This window comes from Sorex araneus, chromosome 8 (assembly GCF_027595985.1).
Source record: "Sorex araneus isolate mSorAra2 chromosome 8, mSorAra2.pri, whole genome shotgun sequence".
In the NCBI taxonomy this organism is placed as follows: Eukaryota; Metazoa; Chordata; class Mammalia; order Eulipotyphla; family Soricidae; genus Sorex; species Sorex araneus.
The window spans coordinates 52,165,325-52,176,435 of record NC_073309.1 but is presented as its reverse complement, the minus strand read 5'-3'; the positions used below and the strand labels follow the sequence as shown (position 1 = coordinate 52,176,435).

General features: G+C 56.8%; 1 protein-coding gene across 1 annotated transcript; it reads left to right on the top strand.

Moving 5' to 3' along the window:
* The first annotated feature begins 361 nt into the window (after window positions 1–361).
* Window positions 362–5,630, top strand: MAMSTR (MEF2 activating motif and SAP domain containing transcriptional regulator). The gene is made up of 10 exons (XM_055145903.1): window positions 362–444; window positions 683–766; window positions 2,017–2,055; window positions 2,852–3,006; window positions 3,127–3,311; window positions 3,819–3,921; window positions 4,128–4,322; window positions 4,600–4,785; window positions 4,862–4,916; window positions 5,103–5,630. The coding sequence occupies exons 2-10, from the start codon at window positions 709–711 to the stop codon at window positions 5,384–5,386; spliced, it is 1,260 nt and encodes a 419-aa protein (XP_055001878.1). The 5' UTR covers window positions 362–444; window positions 683–708; the 3' UTR covers window positions 5,387–5,630.
* Window positions 5,631–11,111: the final 5,481 nt, after the last annotated feature.

The window sequence follows — 11,111 nt, the reverse complement described above, 5'->3', positions numbered from 1 at the left end:
CCCTTCTCAGGGTCCCAGGCGCGGCTCGGTCTCCCCGCCCCGGTTCCGCGGCCTCCCAGCACGTCCCAGAAAGGGGGGTCCGAGGCGGGTCCAGGCTGGAAGGGCGGGGCGCGACCTCCAACCTAGATTCCCGGGCTTGATTAGCCCAGAGCACAGCTATGCTGGGCCCACCATGGTAAGAAGCTCCTGGGAGGGAGGGGTTGGGGGACACCCGCCAGGACTCTTGGCACCTCTCTGGTCACTCCCTTCTGCACAGAGCCTGGTGGCTGACACCTCCCCCCAAACTCTTGTGCTCCCCAGGGCCTGCCAGCTCCCCTTTGCCCTGATGGACGCTGGCTCCTCTGCTTTCAGGAGTGACGTCTTCCAGCCCCACCGTCCAGCGCCTTCCAGACCCCAGATCCTTCCTCTTCCAGCCTTCGAGGTGCTCAGCCAGCCTCTGCCAGGGTCAGGAATCAGACCCCGGCCTCCGCCCTGAGTCCCTGGAGTCCAGGCCCCCAGCTCCTCCTCCCACGTGCCCAAGTCTGGGCTCCCAGCTCCTCCTCTTGCCCAGAACCCAGCCCTGCAACCCCCTGCCTCTCCCCTTCCATAGTGCCTCAGGCTCTCTCCCTGTCGTGTCTACAGGCCGGAGGGCCTCGCGACCTCCACTCTGACCCTGTCTCCTGGGGGCCCTTCCTTCTCCCAGTCCAGGTCTCCATCCCACCCTCAGCAATGACCCTGGCAGCTTCTTCTCAGCGCTCCCAAATCATTCGCTCCAAGTTTCGATCCGGTGAGAGGCTTCTCTCTGGGCCCGTGGGAAGGGGTGCTGGGGGGATCCTGGGAATCTGCTAACTCTGGGAGTGTGTGTGTGTGTGTGTGTGTGTGTGTGTGTGTGTGTGTGTGTGTGTGTGGCAGGGCGGAGGCGGCGCGGAACCCCCGGGCCTGAGTGCTGCTTGTTCTTTGCACAAGATCCCTTGGGCATGGGGGTGGCTGTGCTGATGGGTGGTGCACGGGGGCAGGGTAACTATGCAGAGGGCTGGGTGCGGTGAGGAATAGGCTGAAATGTGCGTGCAGGCAAAGCCCAGGGGACATGCAGAGTGGGGGTGTCAGGGTGGCCCATGAAAGGTCGGTAAACTGTCAAGTCTTCAAAGAGTGAGAGAGCCCAGTGGGGAGAGCCTCGCCTTGCACAGAGCTGACCCAGGTTCCGTCCCCAGCACCACTGAGGGTCCGTTGAGCCCTGCCAGTCATGATCCCTGAACACAGTCGGCTGTGGCCTACAACCTAAAAACAAAATAAAGCCAACAAAGTGTCCAGGGTGGCGTTATAGGTCCCAAGGCAGTGAAGAGGGAGCAAGCAAGAACTAGGGGACCCGTTTCTACGTCGGTAGTGGGGGGGCGATGATAATGTGGGTCTGAGCGTGCAGACATGGTTGGGTGGGTGCTGATACACAAACGGGGCGGGGAGGGGGCAGGAGGGGAGAAAGGGAAACCAGGTGAGGTCCTTGCTTTGAAACGGGAGGCCAGATCCTAAGTGTAAAAATGAGTGTGTTTGTGAGTCGGGCTGGGTGCCAGCCAGGATGACGGAAGGACGCCAAGGACCTGGAGCACAGACGTGAGTCGGGACACAGCTGAGCGCTGGGAAGAGCAGGTTGGGGGGCAGCAGGGAGGTCCGGGAGGTAGCAGGCATGTGCAAAGGAGGGTGCACAGAGGAGACGTGCAAAGCAACCCAAGGGGCCAAAATGGCGATGGGGCAGGGGGTGGGGTGGGCATGGCCAGGGAAGGGGGCAGGTGGAACTGGGGGCAGGGCTGTGTCCTGGCTGCCTCCTAGCCCCGGAGCTCTCTGGCCCTCAGCTCCGCGCTGGCAGGGAGCAGGCGGGAGGCCCAGGAAAGGGAACCGCGAGCCGCCCGCCCACCGCCTGCCTGCACGGGTGTGTAAGGGGGCTGGGCACGCGTCGTGGCCGCCAACAACTGCAGCTCCCAGAGCCTGCCAGGCCCAGCTCCTGGACACTCCCTTCCTTTCTCCTCCTGCCTCCCTCCACAGTCCTCCAGCTTCGGATCCACCGCCGGTATCAGGACCCAAGTAAGTGGGGGTGACATGCAGGGGAGGGAATCGTGGTCCCACTGTCCAGGGGTACCCCAGAGAGCTACCAGAAATCCTGGCTTGATTTCCCAGCCTCAGGCCTCAGGCTAATCCAGGTACTGTAATTCCCGCTCCTGAGGGGCCTTTCCCACTGTCCAGCCCCGCAGGACACCCCACCAGCACCTAGAGGAAACGCAGGATGTGACTTTCCGCTTCTCTCTCTCCCCATTGCCTCAGCTGCCACCCCTCTTGCTGACAAAATTTTGATTTATCTAGAGAATTGTCCAAGTCTGGGTGCCTGGGCTGGAGAGATCACACAGAGTTAAGGCGCTCGGTCTGCATGTGACCCTCTCTGGTTTGGATTCATGTGGCACTGTGTAGAGTCCCCTGAGCACTGTCAGGAGTGATCCCTGGGCAGAGCCAGGAATAGTCCCTGAGCACTGCCAGATGTGACCCCAAACCCATTCTTTCTTTCCTCAAAAAGTCTGGGTCCTGGACTGGAACGAAAGTACAGTGGGCAGGGTGTTTGCCTTGCAGGCAGCCAACCTGGGTTCCATCCCCGTATCCCATATAGTTCCTGGCAATCTCTACACTGCCAGGAATGTAAAACCAGGAGTAAACCCTGAGCACCATTGGATGTGGTCCCCTCCCTAGATCGAATGATCTAGATCTCCAGTTCCACTTTTGGGCTTTTGTTCCAGGGGTGTCAGCCTCCAGCAGCTCAGGGGCTGGGCCCTCTGGGGTTCTGGTTACACATAGTCCTTGATCCTCCCTGCTTGGGGGGTGCTGCTTGCAGAGCTCTCAGTTCCAGACTCGGACCCCTGGATCTCTGCTTCCCGGCCCACTCTGGCCCAGGCCCCAGCTGTGCCCTCCGGCCCTGCTCCTTTCCTCTTCAGACCTGGGGCCCAGGGCCCTGAGCCAGAACACTGCCCGTGGAGGTCGCTGAAGAAGGTGAGTCTCAGATCCACTAGGAGTCCAGCCTGGGTTCTCCTGGCAGCAGCCCCTGAGGGTGCCCTGCTCACCCCAACTCTGTAGAATAGCTGACATGGATGATGTCACCTGCCTTTTCAGGAGCCTTCCAAGATCTCGACACACTGGCGGGAGCCAGAGCAACAAGGGAACCTGACGTACCATCAGTACATGCCCCCCGAGTCCAGAGAGGGATCCAGGGCGAATCCCCAGGCTGAAAGATCAGCCCAGGGTCCCCGTGGGCCACCTCTATGGGAAGGGGCAAATTCACAGCAGTCAGCTTCCAGGTATGAACCCTATTTCCGTTCCCCAGGAAACTCAAGACTTCTGTCCTGCCTTAACCTCTCTCCCTCAAATCCTGAGTCCAAGGCCAGGGACATAACCCCCACTCCCAAGCTCCAATTGTCCAGGCATATGGTGCCTCATCCTTATGTACTCAGGGTTCAGTCCCAGGTCCCCCTTTCCTGGGAACAGATGCTCGTCTCCTGCCCCAGTGGGGACCAAGAACTCTGGGCTCTGAAGCTCCTGCCTCCTCTTCTTTTGCTTTTTGGGTCACATCCAGCGATGCTCAGGGTTTACTCTTGGCTCTGCACTCAGGAATTACACCTGGCAGTGCTTGGGGGACCATATGGGATGCCGGGGATCGAACCCAGGTCCGCCGCGTGCAAGGCAAACGTCCTACCCGCTGTGCTATCGCTGCCTCTTGAGCCCAGTCTTGGAAGATAGCATTGCTACCTGGACAGAATTTCTCTCTGATGCTTCTAACATATTTTTCCGCTGCTGTGTCCTGTCAGAATGACGCCCACTCCTCTTAATCCCTCTGCACCCGGAGTCCCCAGCCCCTTGCCCCCAGCACACAAGCTGGAACTTCAGACTCTGAAGTTGGAGGAGCTGACGGTGAGTTTGCAGCGGCTGGCCCGTCTCAGCATTCGAACCTTTAGCTTCTGTCCCCTCCCTGGGAGATCCAGGACCCTGTTGGTGGGTGATTGTGGGGATGCCCCGCGTCCCTCCTCTCTCGATTTCCAAACTCCCTACTCCTCCGGGCTCCCCCTGAGCTGGGGAGTCTGTCCAGCACGGCCTCTCCCCGCCCCGCTCCAACCCAGGTCTCAGAGCTCCGGCAGCAGCTGCGCCTGCGGGGCCTCCCGGTGTCAGGAACCAAGGCGATGCTCCTGGAGCGCATGCGCGGCGGCACCCCGTCCCGCGAGCGGCCGAAGTCGCGGCGCGAGGACAGTCCTGCGGGTGGTCCTTGGCCGCGATTCAGGCCCAAGGCTCCGGGAGCCTCCCGGCGGCCGGGCTCGGTGAGGGCGGGGTTATGCACGTGTGGACAAATGAGGAGACGAGAAAGCGGGACGGGTTGGAGAGTCAAAAAGAGAATAACCAACGAAGGGACGGGGCGTGGCCAGGCCCGTCGGAGGAAGAGCTTAAGGGAAGAGAAGCCAATGAAAGAATAGGAGGCGGGGCCGGGGGCGGGATCAAGCGCCTGGGCCAGAAGGGGACCCTCGGGTGCAGCTGCGAGTGGGTGGGGTTGCACCTGGGGGTGCGGTTTGTAAATCGTCGCCCGGCTCACGCTTCTAGTGCAAGTCCAGAGCCTCGTCTCAGCCGCCACCTCTTCCACGTGCCACGGAAAACTCAGTGACAACTCCGGTTCTGACCCCAGCGCGGGCTCCAACTCCGCCGCCCGAGCCGACGCTTCCCTCGGGGCCGGCTCCGACTGCCCTCACTCTGGAGGAGGAGCTGCAGGAGGCGATCCGTAGGGCGCAGGTGAGCGAGAGCGGGCAGGGGCGGGCCAGGGTCCCGGCCCGAGTGCCCTGCTCATGCCGTTTCTGCTCGTCCGCAGTTGCTGCCAAACCGGGGCATCGATGATATACTGGAGGATCAGTTGGAACCGGAGGGTAAGAGCCCCAGACCCCAGTCCTAGGTCTGGGGACTGGGGGGCTGGAGGGGTGAAGGGTTAGGTCTGGGTTACCGCGTCCTGGGGAGGAGTGGGCTGGGGGACCTGGATCCTTTGAATGAGGAAGAAGGGGTTGGGGTTGGGACCTCCGCCTCCCTGAGCTAACAGTCCTTTCCTTCCCCCGCAGACCCGCAGCCCCCCATCCCGCTAGACTTCCCTGGCTCTTTTGATGTGCTGTCCCCGTCCCCGGACTCTGAAGGCTTGTCATCTGTCTTCTCTTCCTCGATCCCGTCCCCAGTGAACTCCCCACCCAACTCTCCCAGGCCCCCCACAGACTCCTTGGACTGGCTGGAAGTTCTGAGTGGGGGACCCCCGCTGGGCTGCGGCCCGCCAGCCCCCAGTATCTTCTCGGCTGACTTGTCTGACTCTAGCAGCACCCGGCTGTGGGACCTGCTGGAGGACCCATGGTGATGGATTTCTGGCGTTTCCAGGGACTGAAAGCTGAGGGCGGGGTGTGTGTGTGTGTGGAAAGATCAGCAGAGCTCCCCCCAGTCCCCAAAGACACAGAGGTCCTCACCTGACCTCTGAGCTGCTGCTGACCAGCCAACTGACTGACTTCTGCCTGGGGAACTTCCTGTGCACCCATCCAAGGCTTGAGGGAAGGGGGGCTGGCAGACAGGTTTCTAATGCTGCTGCCCAGGACAAACAAGTTGCTTGCTGCTTCCTTTTTGCCTCGTGGATGTCTTTGCTCCCCTACCTTCTGTCCCCCAAACTACCTGTTGTAGGCAGGGAGGGGCTATGGGGATGTAGGAAAGTGTGGAGGGGGTGAAGGGGAATAGGGACTAGGGAGTCACACCCTTCACTTCCCATGGGGTGAGAAAATTGTCAGTCTCTTTTCTTACTCTTTCTTTTTCTTTTTCTCTCTTTCTTTCCTTTCTTTTTCTCCTTTCTTTCTTTCTTTCCTTGTTTCTTTCTTTCTTTCTCTCTTTCTTTCTTTCTCTCTCTTTTCTTTCTTTCTTTCTTTCTCTCTTTCTTTCTTTCTTTCTTTCTTTCTTTCTTTCTTTCTTTCTTTCTTTCTTTCTTTCTTTCTTTCTTTCTTTCTTTCGGTCACACCCTGAGATGCTCAGGGGTTCGTCCTGGCTCTGTACTCAGGGATTACTCCTGGCGGTGCTTGGGGGACCCTATGGGATGTCCCAGATTGAACCCAGGTTGGCCAAATGCAAGGCAAACTGAGTGAGAAATCAAAACGCAGGATACAGTGACTATATGATCACCTGTAGGTTCACTAGGCCCAACAGGCTCCCCTGAAACTGACTAAGGATGCTGACATCGTGGAGGTACTGAGACATCAAGTATTTGCACTCAGCTGTACGTGACACAGGTGGCTGGGCAGCTGTTTTTGTTTCTTCCGGCTACATATGGCAGTGCTCAGGTCTTATTCCTGGTTCTGCACTCAAGATCACTTCTGGTGGAGCTTGGAGACCATCAGTAATGCTGGGGATCAAACCTGGATCAGCTGAGTGCAAGGCAAGCGCCCTATCTGCTGAACTATTGCTCTGGCCACAGGCATCTACACTTCCTTTCATCTCCATAGAGTCTCAGTGTTCCTTACATGGCAGCTTAGGGCTTCCCAAAGTATAGATCTCCAGGGGAGGAAGCAGGATCATCATCCTCTGCATGCAACTAACCTTGGTTCAATTCTCAGCACTGTACATGATCCCCTGAGCACCTCCAGGAGGGACCTGGATCCCAGAGCTGGGAGTGGAGTCTGAATGCAGAAAGATGAGGCCTGGGGCGGCACCATGTCACTTCCACATATTCTATTGGTTAATGGCAATAAGACCCTCCTAGCTAAAAGTGGGAGGGGCATATGCAAATATAGGAACCTGCACTGGGGAATCTTACCGGTAGATTTCTGTTGTGCCCTATAGTCAATCATGGGCCAAGTCACCTTTGAAGCGTGGGACACAAACTTCCAGACACTTCTAGTCAAAGCTGACAAGAAGGCCTCAGGGTATCAAAAATTAGGAAAGTGTTTTTGTTTGTTTGTTTTTATTGTTTGGGGTCACACCCCATGGTGCTCAAGGGTTACTCCTGGCTCTGCATTCAGGAATCACACTCTTGGGCTATATGGGGTACTGGGGATTGAACACTGGGCCGGTTGTATGCAAGGCAAGCACTCTACCTGCTGTACTACCACTCCCACCCTGTTTTGTTGTTTTTGGGTCACTCCCAGCATTGCTCAAGGCTTACTCCTGGTTCCACACTCAGGAATTACTCCTGGAAGTGATCGGGGAACCATATGGGATGCTGGGGATTGAACTGAGGTTGGCCACGTGCAGGGCAAGTGCTCTATCCGCTGTACTATCTCTCCAGGCCCCTCTGTTTTCTTTTTATTACTTAAAAAGAATTTTTTTTTGTTTGATGGTCACACCCAGAAGTGCTAGGAACTTCTCTGGGTTTGAGGGTCGCTCTGCCATCAGGGTACTGCATAACGGGGATCAAACCCAGGCTTCCCACATACAAAACCTGTGCTTGTCTCATTGAGCTCTCTCTGTGACCCCAAAGTGCTTTTGCAATGCAGGTTTGGCTGGGGATGTGGCCCAGGGAAGCAGCACACACATGTATCAAAGTAAGTTTGTGGCCTGGAGCTGATGTTCTGCATTCAGGAGCCTCAGTGTGGGACCTGGAATTATATGGTCCTTGAGACTGCTGGGAGTAAGTTCCCAGCACCACCAGGTGCGGTGCCCAAAATCACAAAAAAGTGAGTTTGATTATTATTCAGGTATGCTGAGGCCCATAGATCAGAAGCTGATTGCCATTTAAAATACAAGTGGTGGGGCTGGAGTGATAACACAGCAGGTAGGGCGTTTGCCTTGCACCCAGCCAACCCGGGTTCTATTCCCAGCATCCCATATGGTCACCTGAGCACTGCCAGGGGTAATTCCTGAGTTCAGAGTCAGGAGTAACCCCTATGCATCGCCTGGTGTGACCCAAAAAGCAATAATAATAATAATAATAATAATAATAATAATAATACAAGTGGTGGGGCCAGAGTAATAGTAAGGCTCTTGCCTTGCATGATGTCAACCTAGGTTCAGTCCCCAGCAGCCCACATAGTTCACTAAGCCTGCCAGGAATAATCCCTGAATGCAGAACTAGGAGTAAGCCCTGAGCATCACCAGGTGTGCCCAACCCTCTCCTGGCCAAAAAAGAAAAGAAAGAAAATATAATTTAATAGGCTCATTAACCTTCTAATAAAAAAGCATGTCAAGCCACACCAGGGCCACATGAGGGAAGCATCAGGTTTGTTGTGGTTTCTGTAGGCTTAGATCTGTCCCATGTGAATGATTCAGCAGCTGCTCAGGCACTGCTCAGGGGTTACTCCTGCCTCTGTACTCAGGAATTACTCCTGGCAGGCTCCGGGGACCATATGGGGTACTGAGAACCCAACCTGGGTGGGCTGTATGCAAGGCCTTACCTGCTGAACTATCTTTTCGGCCCACAACTGCCTTTTCATGTACTTTTCATTGTTTGGGGATCGCATCGGCAATGCTCAGGGCTTGCTCTCTGCTCAGGTGTCACTCCTGGTGGTGTTGCAGGGGAATCCTACATTGGTGACCATGAATGAGCCGGGTTTGCTGAGTGCACAGCAAGCCCCTTATCTGCTGCCCCCGCTATCCTGCCCAGAGAGATGGACTTGGGTTACTTGCAGCCTAGCCATTGTTGGCACCTGAAAACTGGTTCTGGGTTCATCTGGGGGAACAGCGGGGTCGAGGTCGCCCCAGAACACCACGTCGCCCCGGGAGGCGTCGATGTTCTCCTGACACCAGGCCATGTCCATTGCTGACCACCACGAAGACGGGCGCGGGATGGCGGGCGCGGAACCAGCCCAGGGCCCATGCCAGGTAGTTGAGGCCGGCCACCATGCCCTGCCTTCACCTCCACATAGTCCCCGAGCGACACACGTGGATGCCCACGAAGGACGAAGGTGCGGGGCCGCCAGTCGCCACGCCCAGGCATGCGCCCAGTGGCTCCTGCAGGCGTAACTCGTGCTGCACATCCCCGCACAGGTACTGGAGGAAGGTTCAGGAGCAGGAGGTGCCGGTGAAGCGGGTGAGAGGCACGTAGGCCCCCTGGGATGTGGGGGTAGCGTTCCTCCATTCCGTGGTGCAGGACATAGCTGCGCCAGGGCAGAGTGCGGGTCTCTGGGCCCCGCCGATGGGGGAGGTTGGGGGGCTCAGGCTGGAGGCCTGGCGCTAGCTAGTTGTCCACAGCGCCCAGGAGGACTCCAGCCTGGCAATGCACTGCTGGAGGTGGACGAGGGTGGAGGCCATGAAAATGAAGAGGATGAGGTGAAAGGTGGTGCAGTGGACAGCTGACTGCGGGGCATGGCTTCGAGTGGAGGGAGAGGTGATGGGGGTACCTATCTGGGGTCCTCACTTTGCTGATGGGGCTGCGTGTGCCCAGTGGGAGTGTCTGTGTCCTTGGGGTGGACGATGTGTGTAGAGAGATGTGTTGGGCCTGGGAGCGAGCCAGACCGGCCCATGCAAACGGGGCGTGGTTAGTCCCTGGGGTGCATGCCGTGTGCTCAAGTGGGGTGGACATGCAGAGGTGTGTGCAGAGGGGAGTAAGTGGCGCATGTGTGTGTGGGTCTGACGTGAGGACTTGGCTGGCACCTGTGTTGGGTGAGTAAACGAGGTGCTGACCACTAGGGGTCACTGCTGAGCAGCCAGGAAGAGTGGCGTTGGGGGGTTGGGGGAAGGGGGACCTCGGGAGAGGGATGTGAACCCCAATCCAGCAAAATGAACGTGGGTGCTTATAAGTGACCACAGAACTGGATATAGGGCTCGAATACACTGGGGGCCCGGCTTCTAGAAAAGTCCATCTTGGCCCACTTTGTCTAGCCCTGTTCCAGCTTCGACCCCTCCTCACTGGGTAATGGGGCAGGTGGTGTATCAGCGGGATGATTGAAGGTCCCCTTTCTCACCAGAACTGGTACCAAAGATCCCACAACGGGTGGGGGTGGGAGGGTTCTGGTTCTCTCCCAACACCAACTGGATGTCCCAAGACTTCGTTTCCTTTAGAGCTGTCTCCCCTGGAACTAGTGTGGATCCTCTCAGACTCACCCCCATCCTGAACCCCCAGCTCCATCAGGGCTCCCCATGTCTCCCACCTGGGGTTCACTCATTCACTTGGCCAACTCACAATGAAGGGCTGGAAGCAGAGCGAGAGGCGTGGTCTCAACCTCCTAAAAATTAAAATAAAAAATCACTGGGCTGGAGCAATAGTACAGCGGGTAGGGCACTCGCCGGGCCCATGGCTAACCGGGGCTTGATCCCCACTACCCAATATGGTCCCGGAGATTGTTAGGAATGAATCCTGAGAGAAGAGCTAGGAGTAAGCCCAGAGCACAGCCAAGGAGGTCCCCCAAAACAAAACAAACTGAAAGAAGAAAAAGAGGCCAGAGCAATAGTACCTGGATAGGGTGCTGGTATCACAGCCACCTGAGTTGGATCCCTGGAACTTTACAGAGTCTCTGAGAACAGATCCAGGAGTGAGCCCTGCGGAGAGTGGCCAAAAAACAAATTTTAAAATATCCTGAGATTTGGGGCTGGAGCAATAGCACAGCAGGTAGGGTTTGCTTTGCATGTGGCCAACCCAGGTTGGATTTCCAGCATCCCCCCTAAGCACCGCCAGGAGTAATTCCTGAGTGCAGAACCAGGAGTAATCCCTGTGCATCACTGGGTATCACTTGTAGTCCCATTGATCTTCGATTTGCTCTAGTGGGCGCCAGTAATGTCTCCATTCGTCCCTGTCTCGAGCTAGAGCAGCCCAATGATATCTGCTTGCTCTAGGGACAGGAAGAGCCTCAAATCGTTCATTCAGGGATTTGACGAAGAAATCTGACCATCTAGTTAGTGGGCGGCCACGAGGTCTTCTGATGTCCCGTGGAATCCAGTCGGTAACAGCTCTAGTCCAGCGGTCGTCTCTGAATCGCATTACATGACTGGCCCATCTGATTTTTGATGCCTTGGCAAACGAGACAGCATCCCTGATTTTTGACCGTCGACGGAGGTCAGAACTCCGGATTCCTTCTCTCACTTGAGTGAGACATGATATTCCTAGCATAGCTCTTTCAATTCCTCTTTGGGATACCCTAATAGCGTTCTCATCCTGTTTACGAAGGGCCCAG